Source organism: Poecilia formosa, unplaced genomic scaffold (assembly GCF_000485575.1).
Source record: "Poecilia formosa unplaced genomic scaffold, Poecilia_formosa-5.1.2 Scaffold504, whole genome shotgun sequence".
NCBI lineage: Eukaryota > Metazoa > Chordata > Actinopteri > Cyprinodontiformes > Poeciliidae > Poecilia > Poecilia formosa.
Window position 1 is genome coordinate 180,134 of NW_006800443.1, and position 23,361 is coordinate 203,494.

Below are 23,361 nucleotides of genomic sequence, written 5' to 3' on the forward strand. Positions count from 1 at the left end.
CTGCTGCTCTAGAGTCCAGTAGCAGCGTGCTTCACACCACTGCATCACTTGGTGATGCATGGCTTGGATGCAGCTGCTCCACCATTGAAACCCATCTCATGAAGCTCTCTGCTCCTTGCTCTGGAGCTAATCTGTAGGTCACATGAAGTTTGGGGGTCTGTAGTGATTGACTCTGCAGAAAGTTGGCGACCTCGTCGCACTACGCGCTTCAGCATCATCTGACCTCGCTATGTCGGTTTATGTGATCTACCACTTGGTGGATGAGTTGCTGTCGTTCCCAAACTCTTCCACTTTCTTATAATACAGCTGACTGTGGAATATTTAGGAAACCAGGAAATTTCACGACTGCATTCGTTGCACAGGTGGCATCCTGTCACAGTTCTACTCTGAAATTCACTGAGCTGCTGAGAGCGACCCATTCCTGTTTGTAGAAACAGTCTGCATGCCGAGGTGCTTCATTTTATACACCTGAGGCCAACGAAGGGATTGGAGCACCTGGTTCTGATCATTTGGATGGGTGAGCAAATACTTTTGGCAATAAAGCTTAATTTACTGAGATGTTATGCAACACACAAGCACAAAGTTGTTCATAATTATAAAATAAAGTGAAAATTTGGTATTTTAAATATCTCCATGTTGATACTCCTCAATAAAAGGGTTGTCTTCTTTAACAAACAGAGCACACCAGTGTGTTGTTTAGCCACATGTTCTAAGAATGGAGTTTGCATCAAGTTTGCAAATGAAATTTGATATAGAGAAGCTAAAGCATCAGGTTATGAGAAACATCTCAGTTCAGTCAATCATATGAAAACGGACCTGGCTGTCATCTAGTAAAGCAGGTTTCACAGAAATGTGTTGCTGTTAAGCAGGAGATCATTTATTCTGTCGGTGCCTGCAGGCAGAAACCTTCTGACTGAGACCAGAGTCATTTTGTAAATGATCGCTTCAGAATGTTTGGCAGGTTGAAGTGAAACCTTTCAAACATGAAGACAGGTGATGGAAGTGGCATTTATGGCTTTGGCAACATCATCAAAGTTGTACTTTCACACACTAAGTGTTTGATCCGGTTCTTGTTTAGCACGAACAAAGCACTTTTTTTTTTTTACTCACCAAAGACGAGCAACCTATGAACTTAATGAAAAACCCAAGGAAAAGAAAAACATTTGGAGAAGAGGTCTGTTCAAAGGAGAGCTTTCCATTTTTCTTCTTATTATTTTACAAAGGCGTGAATTTCAAATTGTAGCTGTTGATTGGATAGTAAGGATATAAGAATATGTCCAAGGTGAAAGTAGCTCGACTGAAAACTGTTTTTTAAATATGGCAGCTACAGTTTTAGGTTTTATGACTCCATATCAATCTATCGTGTTTACCTGTGCAGCACTTTTCAGCAGCTCAAAGTGCTTTACATCATAAAAACATAGAAAATAACACAGCCAACAACTGAAACATTACATTTTGTCAAGTTCCATCATTTCACATCAAAATATTGGAACAGTGTTCCATTTTATTGAGATAAAACCAATTGGACCTTTAGTAAAGGAACTCAGTATTTCAGCTGTTTTGCAGTTTTCTGGAAGTTTGTTCCAGATTTGTGGTGCAGAGAAACTGAATGCTGCTGCTCCATGTTTGGTTCTGGTTCTGGAAATGCAGAGCAGAACAAGAACCAGGAGAGCTGAGAAGTCTGGAAGTTGCATCCAACATCATCAGATCTTTAAGCCGTTCAGTGATTTATAAACTAACAACAGTATAAAACGCGAAGTTCTGAACATGAAGGACTTTTTATGAATGTTCATGACTGTTGTCATGTCATGTTTATGACAGTGAAATCCTCCAATAAAGTGTTACCAACAAGTCAAGTCCCTTCTGGAGAAACATTTTATGCCAAGACAAAGACTAATCTACTTGAATGATGCCAAGAATTGGAGGCTTTAAGCTGATATTTTTAGTGAACATGTCAGACTTAGCATCAGTCATGCAAGTCCTGCCAGTAACTATTAATTAGAGTTACTTCCTTCAACTAACACCTGAATGTGCAGTGACTCATCACACTTTGGAGGAAGTAGAGACTCAGACGTCCAAGAACTATTCGAAGTTTGTTATGGTTTTCTTAGAAGTATCTCTGTTATTTAGTTCATGCTTTTGTTTTTACATCTGAGCGTCACAAACTGTGGTTTAAGCTCAGAGAAGTCTGAGTGAAACAATAGGTGAGTCCATTGCTGGTAGTCTAAATTTAGAACAAATTCTGAAGTTGTGTTTGACATCTCCACTGTAAAAAAAGTTTATAAATTACGGTAAAAGACCGCCATCTCTGGTTGCCCGATTTTTACCGTATTTAAGGTAAAATACAGTTCAGGGTTACCGTATTTGTACTGTAAAATGTTACTATACTTATACTTAAAATTCTATGGTTGCCAGAATTTTATTATATTTTACCATATTTACTTGGTAAAATCCATATTTATACGGCAAAACTCTGTGGTAGCCCAAATTTTACCGTATTTATTGTAAAATTTGGTAAAAGTTTACCATATAAATGCCAGTTTAGGGTTCCCGTATTTATATGGTAAAATTATGTGGTTGCCAGAATTTTACCATATTTACGGTAAAATGCGATAAAATTTTGATGCGTAAATGCCGGCTCAGGGTTGCCGTATTTATATGGAATTTTTTTTTTTTTAGAGTGTACACCTTCAATAATTCACACAATGCAGCACAGACCAACCAATGTTTATTAGTTGATCTATTTACAGACTACAAACTGTAAGCCTGGTTAGTCTGCAATTATGCATCAAATTAACAGTGAGCAAATATTTAGAATAATTTACATTCCGATTACGGTTAAACTTCGATTCCGCTGATAAAATAAAGAAATGACCAAAGAGATATTTCTGGATCATATACAGAAAAAAAACTTCCTTTACAAGAACCAAAAATGTCCCCTTTAAATTGTTTAAATCTCCTCAACTTGCATTACCAATGTAAAGTATTTTAGCTCTGCATGTGATTTCGTTCCTTTTGTAAGTCATGCAATCAAGTATTGACGTCATTCAAGGATCCGCTGAATTCCTGCAGATATCAAGAGCTATAAAAGGTTAAGATGAGGCCGGGCAGCAGACACCTGCGTGGAAACACCTGTACCCAAAGGTAGGGGCAGCTGGACTGACTTTTTACATTTTTGCACTTTCCCTCCCTTTCTAATCAGCAAATTTGAGTTTTAATTTTCAATTTATTTGCATTTAATTAATTGTTAAATGCAAATAATTGTTTTTCAAGTTTTATTCGTATTTTTCATGTTTTTTTCTTCCTCAGATGAATTTTCTGACAGTAATTGCTGTTGCTGTGTGCATCCTTGCACCAAGTGCTTACTGTGAGTCATCCGCAGTCGGTAAGGGAAAAAAAAGAAAAAAGAAAATAATAAAATAATATGCAAATACATTTTCATCACTACTTCTACACAAACGGAACCTACTAACCGGTTTAATTCTCTCCCAGAGTGGTGCTACCATAACCCACTCTGCAGTAAGTATCCGCCTGTTTCCTCCTCTCCAACATCATTTCGCTGCAGCCGCTCAGCTCCGTCCCTCTGCCGCAGGTGACAGCACCTGGCCGACCATCGCTGCGCTGTACTGCAACGGGACGCGCCAGTCGCCCATCAACATCGTGTCTGCCAGCGCGACGGAGGACGGAAACTTGACGGAGTTCACCTTCGAGGGATATAACAGCAAATCCGCCTTGGACATAATAGAGAACACCGGGGATACTGGTATGTGGTGAGACTGCAAGGGCGCAGCATCTCTTCGCGCATCCCGACTGAGATTATACGGCTTCCGACGGACGCGGAATTTATTTTGTGGCCAGATAAGTTGCATGAATCAGACGCTGGATCACTATTAGCTCTAAACTGAAAGACGGCATGGAAAAATAATATTAATATTTATTTAACCAGATAAAAAAAAGCCTTCTTGAGATCTTCAGTCACTTTTTTCCAGACGCGGTAAACGGGGATTTAGTTTAATATAAATATATAAAAAAACATATAGCTTTCAAATGAAACACTAATTTTACTTGTTAATGTAAAGTTTGATATGTAGAAAATGCTGAGTAATTGTGCTCAGATAAACATTAACTTAAGTTGCATAAATCTAAGAGTCTATTTCTTGAACCATCTTACACCTAAGCCTCCTTATCTGCGTTTTATTTATGCTGGCTATAAAAAGGGCAGAAGATGTTCTAGTTGGGAATGATTTAACCCATTTTTTAATGTGGATGCTTCAGTGTGTGGCAGTTATTCACAAATTACTCCGTGATCAATTGTGAAAAATCTATTAATACTTTGAATTGAAGAAAAACACAAAAACGAAAATTTTCTGGCCTGACTTTTTCTTTTATCTGACTTTAATAAGTTGCTTCATTTAGTCACAAATAAGTAACTGAATTAAGTTAATTTATCAAATTTATTAAGTTGTCAATTTAAACCAATGCAAGTAAATTTAGTTTGATAGTTAATTTAACTTGTTTCAATTAACTGGACTTCAACTTTGAGGTTCAGGCTTTTCATGTCAAATTCATTTAGAACTGAAGTCAATGCTGCATAAATAATTTGTTTGGCATTATAAAGTATGGTGATGTTTTTTATTGGTGAGTCGGATAGCCACACATATAAAACTCATTACAGATCATATGTCAACTTTGACCTTAATAGAAACATTTAGTTTTTGGGATGATTAGTTCTTTATTAAAATTAAAATTAGTCCCAATCGATTAAGTAATAAATGCCGCTTAGATCTTCATTTAGTGTTGTAGTTTGGCCGCCATCCAGCAGAGGGCGCCGCTGGTCATCCAGCCGTTGGTACAGGGTTAAAGATGGCGGCCATGTCAGAACGAGAAGGAAATACAGCTGGAACAGAGTCCCATATGGGATGCTGAATGCACTTTTTGCGATTCTGTTTTGAAATATAAAGATGTTCAATATTATTTAACTTTAAGAATTCAATGATATTGTACTTTTTATCAATATATTCTGGCACAAATGGCCTTTTAAGAGCATTCATGACCTTGATTTGGCCCAAATGGAAAATGAGTTTGATACCCCTGATGTAGAGAGTTTAAATGTTGATCCACTTGAGTCCAAACAGTAATAAATCTGGTGTGCTGTGGTTTGTCGGAAATTTGGTTTGTAGTGTTTGAGGAAATATATCACCTAGAGCTTCAGTTTGTCTTTGTTTCCTTTTACTCTTCCAGTCAAAGTGACCTTAAATACTGGGGTCAAGATCTCAGGAGGAGGCCTGTCTGAGAGCTACGACAGCCTGCAGTTCCACCTTCACTGGGGAAACGGGACGGCCGATCCCGGATCGGAGCATACTGTGGACGGCAAGCGCTTCCCCATGGAGGTATTTCTAATCTTCATGCAAACCTTTTAGCCTCGTGTGGGTTAACTTTCTTTAAAAACCTATTTTGTTTTCGTTCCTCCTTCAGCTTCACATTGTAAACAGCAAGTCGACCTACGGCCGGAACACCACCCTCGCTGTGAAGGATTCTGAAGGACTCGCTGCTCTCGGTTTCTTGATTGAGGTGAGCAGAGATGACGTCACGTTTGAGAGCTTTTTTCATTTTCTGCTGCTGCTTTATCAGCATCGCTCTTCACTTTTAAAGGAGCTGACAGGTGTAGATGATCAACCAGCCAGCTGGAAGACTTTGACCTCCTACTTGTCAAATATCTCAATTGCTGGTAAGCTGTGGCCGTGTTTCTGAAACTTCTTCAGGATGAGCACCACTTAACCTCGTTAACAAACCACCTGACTTGAAATTACACAATAACACATCTTAATATATACAAGCCGAAATGAAAATATTAGTCTGTTGTTTTCTTTGGTTCTTTGATTAAGCTTATGGGTGTTTGAGTTGAATCTCCTCACTTTGATGCTCCTTCCTCTCCTTAGGTAAGAATATCACAATCCAAGGTGATATTTCTCTAGACGATCTCCTCTCTGGCGTGAACCGAACCAATTACTACCGCTACCTCGGCTCCCTGACCACTCCGTTGTGTAACGAGGCCGTAGTTTGGACCGTGTTCAAGGAACCAATTAAAGTCAGCAAAAACCTGGTGAGTGTCTCCATAAGGGAGGTTCTGATTTGGATCTCACAGAGTGGTTTCTTCCCATGAGGCTAAGCGTTGTCGATCCTCCCTTCAGATCGACCTCTTCAGCTCAAGCGTGTACATCAAAAACTCCACTTCTCTGATGGTTCATGTGTATCGAAACACCCAGCCGTCACAGCCGGTCTCAACGCAGCCGAGAGCAAGCTCCTCCACCAAATCTGGCTACTCTCTGGCTCTGATGACCTTTGCCCTCATAATGGCAAGATATTAAAACAAAAGCTAAGGTGGAAGGTCAACTTTTGGATAAAACATGCATAAAGTGCCAAACCTCAGTCCTGCACATGTCGCAGGTTTTGTATGTGTGTAGAATGAAAATTCTTGCCTGTCTTGAACTAACCATGCAACACAAATGCATCTGTTATTTTTTTACTCGTTTATTCTTGTTCTTCTTCTTCTTGCACTTTACAGAAACGTCTGCATGTTTAAATTGCACTAAAATGGAACCTGAAAGTTTTTAGTTTGTGATGAAGGTTTAAGGTGTAACTCCAGTTTATGAAGAACTTGTTCTCCGGCATGATCCACACATTGCAGTGAAGATAAAAACCTTTTCAATAAAATATTTATCAATGACTTCTGAGTGTTTGGGTTTTAATTTTCAATATAGTTTTTGAGTTAGTTTTTTTTTTACAGGAGATTCTGTCTGTGATGGTTTCATGCTTGTATAAAATGAAACTTATTTGGTATAAAATTTGTTTACAATTAGAGGCCAGACTTTTTCTCATAACTTTATATTTTGGTTTAAATATTAAATGATTAACGCTTTGATCAGTTATTTGGTACCTGAGTACTCTTCTCTTTTTCCCAAAGGCGTTTTTACTCTTACTTGAGTAATTTCTTTTTTTACTTGTACTTGAGTAAAAATATGTTGAAGTCGTGTGACTTTTACTTGAATTGAATTGTCCCTAACCATTTTCTCTGTCCCCAAATTCATAAATTAAATTGAATATAAATAGAAACTAATCCAAATGATCAAACAGTGCATTAAGCTTAGTATTTAAATTAATTTATAAAGTTTTCTGTGTTTTGGACAAACTATGCATGCCTGTATGTTTAGGGATAAGATAGAAATGCATTTTCTTCAAGAAGATTTTCTTATTGCATGGATGAAGCATGAATGGATGGATTTGCTAATACTAATACCTTCTCAGTAATTCACATAAAAAGTGTATCTGTCCCTTTAAGAATACTGTGGCACACCTGAGTCTTGTGTAACCCTAGCAACTATATTTCACTTCAGGAATGGGACAAATAACATTACAGAGACTTTGAACACCTGGTCTGAGTCACAGCTAAACAATGATTGAATTGATTCATTAAGTAAATATAGATCAAACATCTGAATGGAAAAGTTTTTCTAAAATACAAACCAATCAGTCTTCCTTTGAATATGTTTCTTTTGTAGGTTTGGTTAAATTCAGATTTGTTTGATCACACAGAAGGTTAACAACAGCTGAGCATCGAGTGTCTTTCAGATACGTAGGTCACGCTGTGTGGTACCAGTATTTCCTTAGAACTATCTGTTGATGATCTTTGACATGATCTGTTGTAGTGTCTCTGAAGAATGATCAGAATTTACCTGTGTGCAGCGACAGACGTGACAAACACAACAACCTTCACCTCTCCAACATGGTGCAGGTGCACATCACAAATTCATTAAAACATTTGCTTCAGGGCGATTAGACGAGGTTGTATTACAACCTAACATGGTATTTATGAAGTACTAATGTGTAAAGTGTAGTTCGGGTAATTGAGGTGCATTCCACCTGTATCTGTGTTTATTCAACAGAGGAAAGAAAGTTGCAGCTCTTGTTCATCAGCAAATGCTTTCGAACTTTTTCACAGCGTCTCGTTTCTCATTTAGATTCCTCTGTTAGGCAAGGCAAGTTTATTTGAAAAGCACTTTTCAGCAACAATCAAAGGCAAATCTAAACAGACAATCAGTGTTTTAGGTGTTTTGCTGCTTGTCCATGTTTGGTTCTGGTTCTGGGGTTGCAGAGACTAGAGCGAGAAGACCTGAGGAGTCTGGAAGGTTGATTCAGTGATTTTAATGTATTTTGGTGGTAAAACATTCAGTGATTTATAAACGAACAAAAGTATTTTAAAGTCTTTTCTCTGAGCTACGGGGAGCCGGTGTAACGACACTAAACTGGTGTGATGTTCTTTAACTTCCTGGGTTTAGTCAGAACGCCAGCAGCAGCGCAGTGGATCAGCTGCAGCTGGAGGATTCGTTAGTTAGACCTGTGTGTTGCAGCAATCAATGTGAATAAAGATAATGTTTGAATTTCTAAAGATCTTGCTGAGATATTAGTCCTTTAATCCTGGAAATGTTCTTCAGGCGATAAAAGACTGACTTTCCTAACCGTCTTTATGTGTCTCTGAAGGTTCAGGTCTGAGTTCGTCAGGTTTAAGGGCCAGTCAGTGGTTTGTAGCTGTCATACCTGAAGCTCTACAGACTCGTGTTTTCGCTCCTCCTTTGGTTAAATTGATGCTGCATCCATGCATCGATTTGTTCTGAGCATCTGTTCAATGTTTTGATTGGTTCATAGTCACCTAGTGACATTGTAATGCATAACTGTGCATCATCTGCTTAAATAAGGAAATTTATCTTACTGTATTTAATAACCTGAGTTACACTGTAAAACATTTGAGCCGCATTTAGTTGTGTCTACTGTCTTCTACTCTTTAAGTCAAATAAATTTAGCAAGTTTTAGATTTTGAACCAAAGTCTGTGGGTTTGTGAAAGATAAACTTGCAGTAGTACGTTGACTGTGTGAGTTTTCAAAGCAGGGACCTTTTCCATGATTCGGGGAAGTTCTCTTTCAATCAACAGAACCACGGGGCAAAAATCGAACTAACAGGCTGGAAATTTACTGTGGCTGTGGGGCAGGTGTCAGCACTGTCTTCACACGCTTTAAGAGTGTGTGTGTGTGTGTGTGTGTGTGTGTGTGTGTGTGTGTGTATTGTTTGTTAACCTCTCCAGGGTGTAACCCACCTCTGCAAGCAGAGGTTGGTTGAGTGGATGGAAATTTACCACATAAATAGACCCTGATAGGGAACCACTTTCAACTTTTCCACAGCAGTTATTTAAAGTTAAACACAGAGGTGATTTGTCTTATTGTTTGCAAATACAACATTCAAACGCTCCACTGAGCACAGACCCAGCACCGGCTCTTAGCTAGAGTACAGGAAGGAAACACACTGGAATGCAGTGTAGCACTTTAGATCTGCTTCATTTCAGACAGAAAAAATAAAAAAACAATATAAGGAAAATACAAACTTTAACATTGACACAAAAAAAATCTGAAAAAATCTTTTGCACGAGTTCATTAATCCAAAATACCTGTGAATTTTGATGCCACCTGTTAGAATGTGTGTGTTCACAAACACTGCATGTTGCTATAAACATACACAGATTTTTTTTATTGCTGTGATAATTGATCCAATTCATGTTGCTAGATAAGCTTGCCTTCCTCTTTAGGAAACTTACAGGTTTTCTCCATACATACAAGTGTCAGAATCACTGTGACAGAAACCCTGTTTACTCTCATTTCACCCCAACAGGAAGTTACAATTGGTGCAATTTAGTCTAAATATCCCTGTTTCCTACTTTACTTAAATCTTAAACCATAACTGCTCTTTAAAAATGTAACGGTTTTATGCTTTCACTGTTTATTTTATTTAGACTCTGTGGAAGTAAAAAAGTGTCCAGCGTTGCCGGTGGCCATCCGGCGTCTCAGAGGTTCCTGTAATTGCCAAGTTTCCAAAGCAGCAACACGGCAGCAGCCCTCATAATGCCAAAGCAATATAAAAGCTTCTGGGAAATTAATTTCCTGGGGAAAGAGTTCAGGGTGACCCAGTCAAATCACCTTTAGACCCGACAAAAACAATATGCACAAAATTCATTGTCTGCTCTTATTGTACCTAAAAAACCTAAAAAATCAGACAGAGAGGTTTTGATTACATTTTTGAATATTTGCAATTATATGTCTGATTGTTCATTTTACACTCCATTAAAACAAACATTTCAAGTTCCTCTGTGTGAATCTCTGAGGATTTCATTCATAACAGCCCTTTATCCAAATATTATTAACACAAAAACAAGTAAATTCAGCCGATTATAAAGCAGCGAACCTTAGTAAAGAAACAAAGATAAGAAAATATAACCAGAAGTTGTGCAAGACGTACAAAATCTAACTACCATATTTCAAATTGCAATAATTTTAAAACAGAATAAACTAATGCATAACTGGTTGAATACATTTTAAAATACCTACAATATATAGGAAGAACTAGATTTGGAAATCAGAAGACGGCTCCTCAGTTTTAATCTTCTAAATTCGTTTGTCTGGATCAGATATCATAATGTGAAAGAAAAGCTCCATTTGCTGACTAATGGCGTTAAATGCCAATCTCTACCAAAGGGGCTGATATTTAAGCATTTTTGTCCATTTTTATCCTACAAACACAAATATGTGAAACACAACCGGGATGGGGGAGTGCTACTGTCTTAGGGTGCCAAATCCTGCAAGTAAAACCTTTAATTCAAGAAATAAAACTTTATGACGGTAGAAAGAAGTCCTGTTTATGCTCCAGTGTAGAGAAAACAGCCCACATTAGTTAATTATTTACAGAAATCAACCCGTTAATTATCAGCATAACAGCAACCAGCAGCAGACAGTCGTTCCTCAGAGATGATCTGTTGAAGGCACAGATGCATTCCTTTGGCTTCCCAGGATTCTGCGGCGCAGCCGTCGGAGGAGGACTCGGACACCGCAGCCAGTCCATCCCGGTGGCCTTGGGAGAGACATACTCCTGGTTTATTCCTCCGTCCTTCATCACCCAGTAGAAGTCGCCCTTAAAGAAGTAGGCGTCTCCTGAAGAACGACAACCAGAGAACAGCTGCATTTCATCTCCACAGTTCTGTTTTCTCTGCAGCTGTGATGATTCTCTGCACCAGGAGCATCAAACTCATTGTCATTTTTAGGCCAAATCAAGACCACGAAGGCTCTTAAAGGGCCGGTTGTGGCAGAATATAATGACAAAACCTGGGAACAAACTTTTAAAACATTAATAAATTCTTAAAATTACATTTGTTTTTTATACATCAATAAGACCCTCCAGGGTTTTGTGACTATTTGCAATAAAAATCAAACATTTATGGAACTAATTTAGAAGCATTTGCAATAATTGCACATATGTATAACAGTAAATGCAACGTTTTACTACTCACCGTCATGGACTATAACTGGACAGTAAGAAAGTCAGCATCATTTAAACCTGATGTTTTTCACCACTTTTGTCAAAAAATCTACAATAAACTCACAATTATGCATTAGCACAGAAAAGTGTGAGGATTTGTTGATTTTGAATGAATTTCCACAAAAATGTAATTTTAACTGAAAGGATGAATAATTGTTTTTATTAAATACACAAAAAAAACTAACAATAACAAAAACACCAACACTAATTGGTTAATAATACTATATAATAATCTCATGTTTATATGGTGATTTGAACAGTTTTATGTTTGGACATTGTGTAAGTCGAATGGTTCTGTAGTTTGATTTAGTTAGTCTGATTTCTATTAGTTCATCCAGGGAAACTCCTGTTAGTTTACATATGTTGCTTTCTTTTGTTATTTTGTTTGTATTTCCTCTAATTCATGTAAAGCACTTTGATTTGCTTTGTTGCTGAAAATGTGCTATGAAGATAAAATTACCTTACCAAAAGTTTTGGTAACATTTTATTTGAAGGGCTGTGCATAAGGCTGATATGACGCCGTCATAAACATAAAACACCTGTTATGAACATGAAGGAGTCTTCATGAATGTTTACAAGTGTGGTCATGACTTGTCATTTGGACAATAATGACACTTTTAATGCAAAGTTCTATTAAAAGTTGCATTAAATATCCATTAAGTGTCAACTTGCATTAAAAATGTGATTATTTACAGAATGACACTTCATGACAACATGTTTATGACATGTTTATCATGTCATAAACATGATTCATGTTTATGACAGAGTCGTGTCAGTCTTACTCACACCCCTTCAAATAAAGTGTTACTAAAGTTTTTTTTACAGTAGTTTTGCATTTTCATATTTTAAACTGTGATTCCCCCCATAGCTTGTAAATATCTTAAATCATTTTTGAATGTTTTTTGTTAATTGTTTATTTTTATAAAGAACTAGAGCTGTCTGCTGTCCAGTGTTGACTACATTCTACATATGAAAACACATAGTTTGGTTTGTCTACCTATAGCTTCTGTTACTCATCCAACGACTGGGATCGTTGTTACCTTCACCCCAGGTAATGACATCATCCATGTGGGTTGGCATTCCCGTCCAGACGTCGTTGCTCCGTGGGTAGCCGGGGTCTGGCTCCTGATTGCCTGTTCTTTGGCTTTCATCAAACCTCCAAAACTGCCCCCCGCTGAACAGGTACGTCTTCCCATTGTGGGCCCAGACGAAGGCGGCGTCCACCCGGTCCACCGCGGCGCCGCTCGGCATCGTCATTCTCCAGTCGGACAGGGGCCGAGGGTAACCGCTCATCACCTTTGTGTCGCTGAAGACCCAGTACTGCGAGCCTGAACATATCAAAGTGGTTAAAAACATTTGGTGGATATCTGCTTTGATACGGACATCTGCCTCGCAAAAATTATTCATGTTCCTTGATTTTTTACATATTCTCTAACATAATCTCAAACTTTAATGCTTTTTAATGGGTCATAAGAGCTTGTTTTAAGTTTTAAAAAAAAGTCTTAATATTGACAAAAAATATTAATTCAACTGGCAGATTATTTTACTTACCATATAGGAAAAATACCTCAAGTTTCTTTTCATTTACTTAAAAGAAGCTCTTGTGCGGAAGTTTTGTCCTATTTTAAATATACTAAGACATATGCAATAGAAAGTAGACCAAAAATACTTGATAAGATTTTGTTTTCTTTCAGTGAAGAATATTGTATTCATATTCAAGTGAAATTGTGTGAAACTAGTCAAAAATACTTGGTTAGTTTTTGTGTTTTTGTGGTGTTGGTTTGGTTTCTCTTTGCTTCCTTAATAAAAGTTTGAGCAAACTGCTGCATGCTGTTTTAAAAAGGAGCAAACATGTGAGATGAATTAGCCAGGATCAAACTTTCTACTGTTAAACAGAACTACGGATTAATCTGTAGCTTTATTACCGATGAAGAAGATGATTTTGCTGTCGCTCTTTCTCTCATAAACGGCGTCGACTTTGTTTGTTCCTGACGGAAGGCCAATCCAAAAGTTGGTGATCACAGCAGGCCTTAAGGATACCAAAGAGCCATCTCGCTTAGTTCTCCAGAAATGTGCACCTATTAAACAAAGAACAGGGTTAAAACATGACAACTATATTTATTTTTAATTGTTAAACTTTTACTCATGTGTTTCTTCCTACCTCTAAAAAAGAAAACCTCCCCTCTGATGTTTGCTACTGCATCAAAGCTTCCCTGGCATCGCTCATCGGATGAAGGCTCAGGACTAAACAGGAGATTTTAAATGCAGTTACAGGAGAATACCACTAGAGGGCGAAACAAGACTAAATGTGACCACAGCGAGGCTTACAAATATACACACACTAAAGTTTGATTAAATCTGTGTTAATAAATTGTGTGTGTGTGTGTGTGTGTGTGTGTGTGTGTGTGTGTGTGTGTGTGTGTGTGTGTGTGTGTATCTGAACAAGTAGAGGCCTATTATTAATTCTCATTCATTTCAATTCAGTTCCATGTACTTATATAGAGTCAATACACAACAAATATCATCTTGAGGAGCTTTACCAAAAACAAAAACAAAAGGAAAAAGAAAGAATTTAAATTTAATCACATGTATATGTGATTAATCTGGGTCGATAACAACTTTCCATATTGCGTGGAAAGTTGCCTTTGCTCATTGTAACACCTTGAGCACTAACAGGATGAGTTCATTTCCTTTCTACTTGCAGCTAGATGGCCACAGATTCAGACATGAATATAAAAATTATGCTTTGAATTATTACTAGAAGAACCCTGACATTCAGATTTTAAATATTTGATGTACTTTGCCTTGTTGACAAGTAAAACACTCAGAGACTCTATAACTTCTGATTTCTGTCTTGGTTCCTCTTTTCAAATTTTCAATCTTCCTAACATTGACACTTTGCAGATTAAGAACAGTCTGTGCATTTTTAATAGAGACAAGGTGAAGGAGGCCAATGCTAGGATGCTTTCTGTATTCCAAAACCAGTTTGGATTATTTTTAATGTTCATTCTTTTGATTCCTGACAGTCAGACTGGATTAACTAGCAAATAAAAAATAAAATCCTCCTCCAACATCTACCCAAATTTATAAACTTCATGTCTTCTGAAGGAGAGTTCATGGTCAGAGAAGACAAAGTTTGGCCACAATGACAAGACAAACGTTTGGAGGAACTGACACAATGCTTTCAACAAACCAACCCTGTAGAAACTATCAGTCATAGTCATGTTAGCATCATGCTAGCAGGCTTGAATCCTGGGCTCACTTGCAACTGTAATCCTTTACTGTACTTGAGAAAAGCAATCAGACTGCCAGGGATGCATCGATATGAAAATCTGGGTCGATAACAATAATATTATTTTTGCCATTTTGCTGATAAACGATATTTACAGATATATACAGCTCTGGAAAAAATTAAGAGACCACTGCAAAATGATCAGTTTCTCTGATTTCACTCTTCATAGGTTTATGTTTGAGCAAAATGAACATTGTTCTTTCATTCTACTGACAACATGTCTCCGAAATTCAAAGCAAAAATGTATTATTTACAGTATTAGCAGAAAATGAGAAATGGTCAAAATAATAAAAAAGATGCAGAACTTTCAGACCTGAAATAATGCAAAGAAAACTAGTTCATGTTCATTTAGAAACAACAACACTAATGTTTTAACTATTTGGTGGAATAACCATGAGGTTTTCAATGGGCTTCAGTTCAGTGGGCTCTTACTTTTTCCAGAGCTGTATATTTTACCATCTTTCAACACTTTTTGATATTATACATATTACATAAATTTCACTATCTTTTGACATAATGAAGAAAAGCTTTTCTGCTTCAGTTGAATTCCCCACTGTCCTGCACTGCATCACATTCTGCCTTCAGAAACAAATTGCAAAAAGACGAAAATAAATATCAGGGTTTTTTCAATTAATATCGGATATGTTATAAAAGGACTAATACAGGCTGATGCATTGCACATCACTAGTTAATACCCTTCACTGGTCCTGAACCAGGAAACCAACCAGTTTAAATCAGCTCTACCAATTCTTAGAGAAAAGTGGCCAAATATCTGAACAGAATAACCTTGTTGGTTGTTTCCAAAAACATGTGGTTCCTCAGAAAGTTTCTGTCACTGAGTCTGTATTTTCACTGAAATAGAACAGTTCCAATGAATCATGAAGTCATGCTTAAGCATATGAAACGTCTGCGATGGCTGTATATAAGCAGAAGAGAATTATAAGTTGTGGTAGAGGCTGTGAACTCACAGCCTTGTTGGTCTCGGGGGAAGAGGAGTCGGAAAGAGCGGTGGGTCAGGATTAACACCACCTGGTTGTGTGTCGTCTCTCGCCCCTGAAACAGAATCATGACTTTAAACAGGAACAGAAAGCTGATGACAGCATGAGAAACGTGGTGGAGGAACCGACGTTATTCTCTGGAAGCGTGGGTTTCTGTCAAACCGCTTGCAGCTAAACAGGCATTAAGGAATCAAACACTGAGTCCTTGAGATCTCAAGATAAAGATTAAAACTAACAATAAAATTGTTTAAAACGCTTGTTTTAAGAGAAAATAAAGTTATAATCAAACATAAGCATCATTACAAAAACAGCAAGCTGAACTTTTTTTTTGGTTTTTATCATAATCAGTAAAACATTTTAACTTTAACAAAACTTTATTATTTAGTGAAAGTGGCTGAAGATGAAGATTTTCCCCAGATTTTTACAAATTACCTACTGATCTAAAAAAATACAGCTTTACCTGAGAATGTAACATGATTTAACCCTTTAAAGATCTTCTAAAACATTTGCAAATTAATGTTTCACTTTAAGTTAACAGCAGCATTTGAACTGAAGTGTTTTTAAGCACTTAAGTTTAAACTGAGTAAATAGTCTGAGCTGCGTTGTTGGTCAAACTAAATATTAACTGCAGCTTTTTCAGAGGCAAAGCAGGCAGTTGATTTTTAGATATCAACATACAAACACAACGAGAAACATAGTAATTTACAGGACATCACAGGAAAAACATTAAAAGAACAAAACATTATGTTTTGCTAAAGATTTTTCTCATATTATAGGTGAAATAATCTGCCAGTTCTGGTACATTTTCATCAATATTTATGAATTATTTCCTTAAAACAAGCTCCTATATCTTGCTGAAAAGTTACGTATTAGCTAGTTTTGTCTTATTTCAAGTGTAATAAGATATTTACACTAGAAGCAAGGCAAAAATACTTGGGAAGATTTTGTGTTTTAGTTCAATTTTAAAACGTTTTTACCAGAAAAGGCCCTAAAGTTATTTAAATCAAGTGTTTATTATAATTACATTAAAAAAAGAGAAATAAATCCACTTAATTTATTTCACTAATGTCAACATTGTAATTCACTTTTCACCCAAAAATTCACTGGTCTTTAATTGAGGGTTATAAACTTTGACCAGAGTCGAGTTTTATTCGCTGATCTTTTTCAGTTAAATGCCATGTTGTAGTTTACAGAGCAGAGACTGTGAGAGCCACTGACCGTACAGCTGCTGGATGGCCAGCCTGTCGTCCAGATCCAGCTTGTACTGGGAGACGTCTCCCACCGGACCCTGGTAATACGGCCTCATGATAGACGGATCCGTGGAGGAATGAGAGAGGCCGAGAGCGTGGCCGAACTCGTGCACCGCCACGGTGAACAGGTCTGTGGTGCTGCCACCCTCTGTGGAAGTGAGAACATCAGCAAAAACCTGCTGTGCACTGCAAAAACACAAAATCTTACCAAGGATTTGGTCTAGTTTCCACTGCAATTGTCTCAGTACAGTTGATATAAGACAAAACTAACTTACAAATAACTTTTTAGTCAGATATAAGAGCATGTTTCAAGTAAATAATCCCTTAATATTGACTAAAAAAATACTAGTTTCATGAATTTTATAAGTGGCAGACTATTTCATTTATAATAAGAGATTTTCCCCATATTAAACTGTAAGTGAAATAATCTGCCAGTGGAACTAGAACTGGGTTGCTAGGTAACGGCTGGCCTTGGCTGGGGTTGCTAGGTGACGGACTGACCTTGGCTGGGGTTGCTAGGTGACGGCGCCAGTGGAACTAGAACTTTTTCCATCAATACTAAGGAATTATTTACTTGAAACAAGCTCCTATGTCTTGCTGAAAAGTCACTTGTGAGCTAGTTTTGTGATTTTTTTAAGTGCACTAACATATTTGCAGTAGACACTAGACCAAAAATACTTGGTAAGATTTTGTGTTTTTACAGTGCTGTTTCATATTTATGTCGCTGTTATTGTAAATTTGTACCTCTGTAGCTCCAGGTCTCATGGTCATCAAAGTGTGTGTCACCGCATACTTCGTCCATGCCAGGAAAGAAGGCGTGGGCCAGGGTGCCGCCCTGCCCGTCGAACGGATACCCGTCGTTATGGAGCAGGGAGGCAAAAGAAACTCTGATGTCCCCTCCGGCCTCGCCGTCGCCCGGCAGCTGTCTGAAGTTCAGCGGAGCGGCGTCGCTCCAGGCCTTCAAGGCGAGAGCCAGGAGAGTTTTCACCACGTCAGGGGAAACGGAGGATCTTGATGGGAAACTGTGGACGCTGCAAATAAGACAAAAAAGTTTATTAAAACAAATATACAGCTACACTTCAAAACCAGAAAGAAGTATTTTTGACCTAATCAGTAGTGCAAATATTTTGATACACTTGAATTAAGACAAAACAATTTTATAAGTAACTTTTCAGTAAGACATAGGAACTTGTTTTAGGGCAATAATTCATAAATATTGATAAAAGTACTAGTTGTAAGTAATCTGCCAGTGAACCAAGACATTTTTCCCAATATAATATCTTATAATGATTCCCATAATATTAGAAGTTACAATATGGGAAACATGCATTCATAATCACTGTCAGATTATTTTACGTACAACTATTTTTTCATCAATATTAAGGGATTATTGACTTAAAACTAACTCCTACTTCTTGCTTTTATAATATTTGAAAGATGTTTTTTATAAGGACATAGTCTGCTAATGGAACCAACTCATTTTCATCAATATTGTTTACTTAACACATTCTTGTATACTTTGCTGAAAAGCTACTGGTAAGTTAGTTTTGTCTCATTTCAAGTATGAAACATAGATATTTACAATAGATTCTAGACTAAAATACTTGGTAAGATTTTCTGTTTTTGCAGTTTTAACTTGTTTCTTGATTCTATAAATTAGACAGTAATAAGCGTAAATGGATAAATTTATTTCATGATTGGAAAATATTTGCGATTAATCAAAACTACTTTATAATTTAACAAGAACGCTTTCAGATAGACTAGGGTTTTCAAATGTATTTACTTTTAATACTAAAATTAGTTTGATATGAAACATCAAAGAGTTAAAAATAAATATGTGGTTCATCTGATATTAAGATCTATTAATATGACTGATGATAAGCTGTGAAACTCTGCGGTTAAAGATGATTCATGATTCATGCAGCTGCGTGTTAAACCTACAGACCAGCATGACAGGAAACCCACCTCCATGTGAGGTCAGTCTTGTGCCACTTCAGGCCTGACAGAGCGTATCTCTTCCTCCTCCTCCTCTTCCTCCTCCTCCTCATCTCCTCGCCTCCAACAATGTCTGGGAGCGAGCATCGCGGCGTGGACATGAGCTTCAGCGTTTCGCTGTCTGGAGCAAAGTTCATGTGTTAAAACTGACAAAAGGAGAACTTGGACAATGTTGGGCTTCCCACTCGATATAATGTAAGAGCCGCAAACCTCAGTGAGTTTTAATGGGATTTTGTGTTATGTAATTTAAATTTAAAATGTTTATTTTAAAAATAAAGTCTGGAAAATTTAGCTTGCACTCACAGAAAATTACATAAATTCACCTTTACAGTTCAGGCGAATTCTATCAAAAGCATAGTTTGTCAAAGATCTTCAATTATATTCAGGTATGGGCTTTGACTAGGTCATTCTAACACTTTAGCCATTCATTTGCTCTGTATTGAGCTCCATCCATCATCTCATCAAATCTGACCATCTTCCTTGTTCCTTCTGAAACAAAAGCATTCCCACAGCATAATGCAGCCACTGCTGTGTTACAAGGCAGCGATGATGTATTCAGGATTATGTGGAGTTTTAGTTTTTTATTTCCTTTTGTAAAAACAGCAGTTGAAAAGGTTCAGTCTTGGCCTTTTCAAACAGCCTTTTAAGGCATGTGCAAGATAAGCAAGCAGCTGCTTACAGCCCCCGCACACCAGCAGGGGACCCCCAAGAGCACCAAGTTAGTGTGATAAAATAGATATTTATATTTAAAATAACATTGAATAATATAAACAAAACTGTACTACATGTGGAAAAACAATTTCTATATTATTTTTTTGTAGTTGTTACAGAAATAATAGGTTAATATTTTCCTGTTGGGGACAGATATCAAACTTGTTAACTTGTTTATTGTAAATTTAGTGTTTTTCAGCTGTTGTTACGTTCAAATAGTTAAAAATAACACAGCACACTTAAATACTACTCTGCATTTCAAAATCCAAATATTCTCGTTTTACTTTGCTGCTCCTGTAAAGTTAAAATCTACAGCCACAGTAGCACTGCTATGACATAAACGGATTATGAATGATGCTAATGATAGCAGGTATGCTACACATATTAAGTAGTTTAGGAATGCTAAAGCATTTGGTGTTGACATGTTGGGATGGGGGGTTAAAATGAAAATCTGATTGGGGCCCCAAAAAGGCTTGGACCGGCCCTGGAGGTTTGACTGTAATATGTCAAAATGTAAAAAATTAACACTTTTGCAAGGCAATACATGAAAAACATCATTCACAAATTATGTTTTTGGCGTGTGTGTGTGTGTTCTACCAATTAATCCGGTTTCCTGGATCCCTCCAAATCTCTGCATAACACGGATTGCTTGCTCAATCCCTTCTTTGGTCTGCAGTTTGCTGGTGCGTGGATCTGGAGGAGGAAGGTAGCCATATCTGCTTAGCCAGTCCTAAACAGGAAGAGAAATAAGGAAATTGAGCAATTTGCTGGAAGAAGAGCAAGAAAAAGAACTGGCCTTGTTTTTATTGCTTATAGTAAATTACTGGCTGTTGCAACAATGACACAGGGAAAGACATCTGAATCATTTGATATCACACCAGCTGCTACGCCGATGATGTCTGGACCAGCAGCATGCCGGCCTTTATTGATGCAACACCTCCATCCTCATTATGCAGGACAGATACCAGATCAAATGTTCTACTTAAAATTACATTAAAAAGCCCAGATGTGACAGAAATGTCTTCGGAAATTAAGAAATGTGATTTTGAAACCATGTCAGACTCCACCCTGACAGAAACGTTTGATGTTGCAGCCGAAAGAAAAAGCTGTTGGCAACGGTTTCTTTGTGGTTTTCTTTCTGGGTGGTTGCTGGTTTTCTTGGTTTATACCTGACTAAAAGGAAACATTTTATTCTGTTATACTGCAAAACTTAAGATGTTTTATCCCAGGTGTGTCATTCTGGATGATGTCCTCAAAGAGCCGATTGTGGCTGAATGTATTTTTAAAACTTTAATAAAAAGCTTTCTCTGCATTTGATAACTACTTCTTAAAATTAATATTAAACATATTTTCACTTTCTTTATGTTTGGCACAATGCAGAAAAAACTGCTTTGATTTGATTGTGAAAATAATATTTCATTACACAACTGTGTCCCTGAGGGCCACATAAATCATATGGTGGGCCAGATTTGGCCCCTGGGCCTTGAGTTTGACACACATTTTACATTGTTTCTTTTTTTCTTTTTAATCTAAAGAAATATTACCTTCAAAGACACAAGTGAAAAAACTGTTTTGATTCATAACTGCCTTAGAAAAATGAAGCTGCACAAGAATAAGTTACTGAGATGTAAGATGTCAGGAAATGTTAGAGAAGTTCTTGTTTTCAGGACGATAGCACAGTTATTATTACATTTATTATAACAGTTATTATTGTTGTTATTATTGTGTCATTCTAAATATTTATTCTCAAGGAGAAAAGTAAATAATAAATCTGGATGTGTTTTTTAAATACATGTAACTCTTGACAGAATATTAATTTAACTCTTTACTGTAAAAAAAAGAAGAAATCTTTTGTTAATCCTTCATAAAGTATGAGTTTTTGGTCTTATATGTGTTTAATAATTCTCATATGAAATTCTGGGACCTTGTAACATTTAAAATTATACAATCCATGTTTTATATATAAAATACGACAGAAAGGGGGTTATAATTTAAGAAATAAATGGATGAATAAATAAATATCTTCGGCTTTCGTTTCATCTCATGTTTCCAGCTTTTTGGGGGGCCTCATGTTACTAAAATATTAAAGGTTTTGCAATATAACGACACATACAAATAAGATGCAATTTATCCCCCTAAAAACCTCACATGTGCTGCAAACATTAAATCCAGTACAAGCGCATTTCTCTGCGTCAAATCAGAACATTTTTGCACACTGGACAAGCGGCTCACTCACCACCGCTCTGCTATATTGATTAGATTGCCCTACTGCGAGTCCCTGGAAGTTCAGTATCATCATCATCATCATCATCATCATCCACAGCAAAAGCTCCATCCCTGCAAACAAAGCGCGGCGTCATTCACTGAAACTTTGGAAAGTCCGACATTTATCCGTATGAAAGCGAAGAAGAGCCTCAGCTCACCGCTGCGTCTGCTCCGGAGCATCGCTGTCTCTGGGCTGATCGACGCTCCGAACCGTCTGCGCTCCTTGTGGCTGCAGAGTAAAATGGTTCTGTTTTTTTATTTCCCACAATCGGCTCTCCATACTATGGAGAGCCATTTCAGCCAAAATTAAATAAATAAATAAATTTTATTTATTTCACTCATTTTCTTCATTTTTTGATTTATTTTACTCATTTTTTATTTATTTCACCCATTTATTTATTTATTTAATTTTGGCTCAAAGTCCAGGTCGCCTACATGGATCTGTAGGCTGACGTTACGTTATAATATAATATCTATAAAAATAAAACTGTTTGTATTTTGTTTGGATTTATTTCGTGTAGAAGTCCAACACAAAGCAGCGCGAAATTGTGAAGTAAAAAGTAATTATACATATTAAAATTTCTTATGGCTACTAAAATCTGAAAGGTGTGGCTAGCTTTTTTTTTCTTTTTTTACTCTGACACCGCAAAGGTAAAATATGTAACTTTTATTTAAACAAATATATTTTACATATTTGTTAGTCCTGTCATCATGTCTTGACAGTATGTTATTAGACAGATAATGTATGGACAGGTCGATCTCCTCAACCTTCAGCTGCTGCTAAAGAAATGCACGCTCCCAAGCTCCCAAGTCATACTGGCCAAAAACAACCAATCAGAGCCAAGAGGAGGGTCTTAGCGCTGTCAATAAAACTTATATAAATGTGCTAATGGTGGAGAAACAACTTACTGTAACAGAAATAAATGTTTTTATCTGCGGTCATCAGTGGCTACGCTAACTAGCCTTAGCATTCATGGCAGTGTTATCTGCAACGTAGCACAGAGCACATGTGCCACATGGAGGAGTGACTGACAGCGCTAAGACCCGCCTCCTGACTCTGATTGGTTTTTTCTAATTAATACTGGGAGAAAACAGAGAAGCTTGATTTTTTTTCACAGATTATCTGTCTCACAACATAGTGACAGCTCCAAGAAACATGTAATTTTATATAATTATAAAATGGTAATGGCGAACCAACCGGACATTGTGGTGGTGGATAAAGAACAGAGGAAAACCGTTGTGGTCCTCCAGTATCTAGGCACAGCCAAGATACTGGAGGACCCTCAAGCTCCCAGGCCTCTGGTAGAGGACCCGAGCTCAGAGGATGAAAGAGACCACCCGCGGAGGGTGAGAAGGGAATTAATGAATCGCTTTGACTCCTTCCAGTCTGGTTTTCCTGCTCACCAAAGCACGGAGACGGCCCTTGTAAAAGTG

General features: G+C 37.3%; 2 protein-coding genes across 2 annotated transcripts; one reads left to right on the forward strand and one right to left on the reverse strand.

Moving 5' to 3' along the window:
* The first annotated feature begins 2,902 nt into the window (after positions 1 to 2,902).
* Positions 2,903 to 6,726, forward strand: LOC103156834 (carbonic anhydrase 4-like). The gene is made up of 9 exons (XM_007579024.2): positions 2,903 to 3,144; positions 3,310 to 3,385; positions 3,493 to 3,519; positions 3,593 to 3,763; positions 5,242 to 5,390; positions 5,476 to 5,571; positions 5,653 to 5,728; positions 5,940 to 6,103; positions 6,192 to 6,726. The coding sequence occupies exons 2-9, from the start codon at positions 3,310 to 3,312 to the stop codon at positions 6,366 to 6,368; spliced, it is 936 nt and encodes a 311-aa protein (XP_007579086.1). The 5' UTR covers positions 2,903 to 3,144; the 3' UTR covers positions 6,369 to 6,726.
* Positions 6,727 to 9,366: 2,640 nt separating this feature from the next.
* mmp25b (matrix metallopeptidase 25b) lies at positions 9,367 to 22,012 on the reverse strand. Its single transcript, XM_007579039.2, has 10 exons — positions 21,899 to 22,012; positions 20,260 to 20,392; positions 18,922 to 19,072; positions 17,701 to 17,987; positions 16,925 to 17,104; positions 15,677 to 15,761; positions 13,578 to 13,660; positions 13,342 to 13,494; positions 12,457 to 12,744; positions 9,367 to 11,031 (listed from the first exon to the last, which is right to left on the reverse strand). The coding sequence occupies exons 1-10, from the start codon at positions 21,995 to 21,997 to the stop codon at positions 10,775 to 10,777; spliced, it is 1,716 nt and encodes a 571-aa protein (XP_007579101.1). The 5' UTR covers positions 21,998 to 22,012; the 3' UTR covers positions 9,367 to 10,774.
* Positions 22,013 to 23,361: the final 1,349 nt, after the last annotated feature.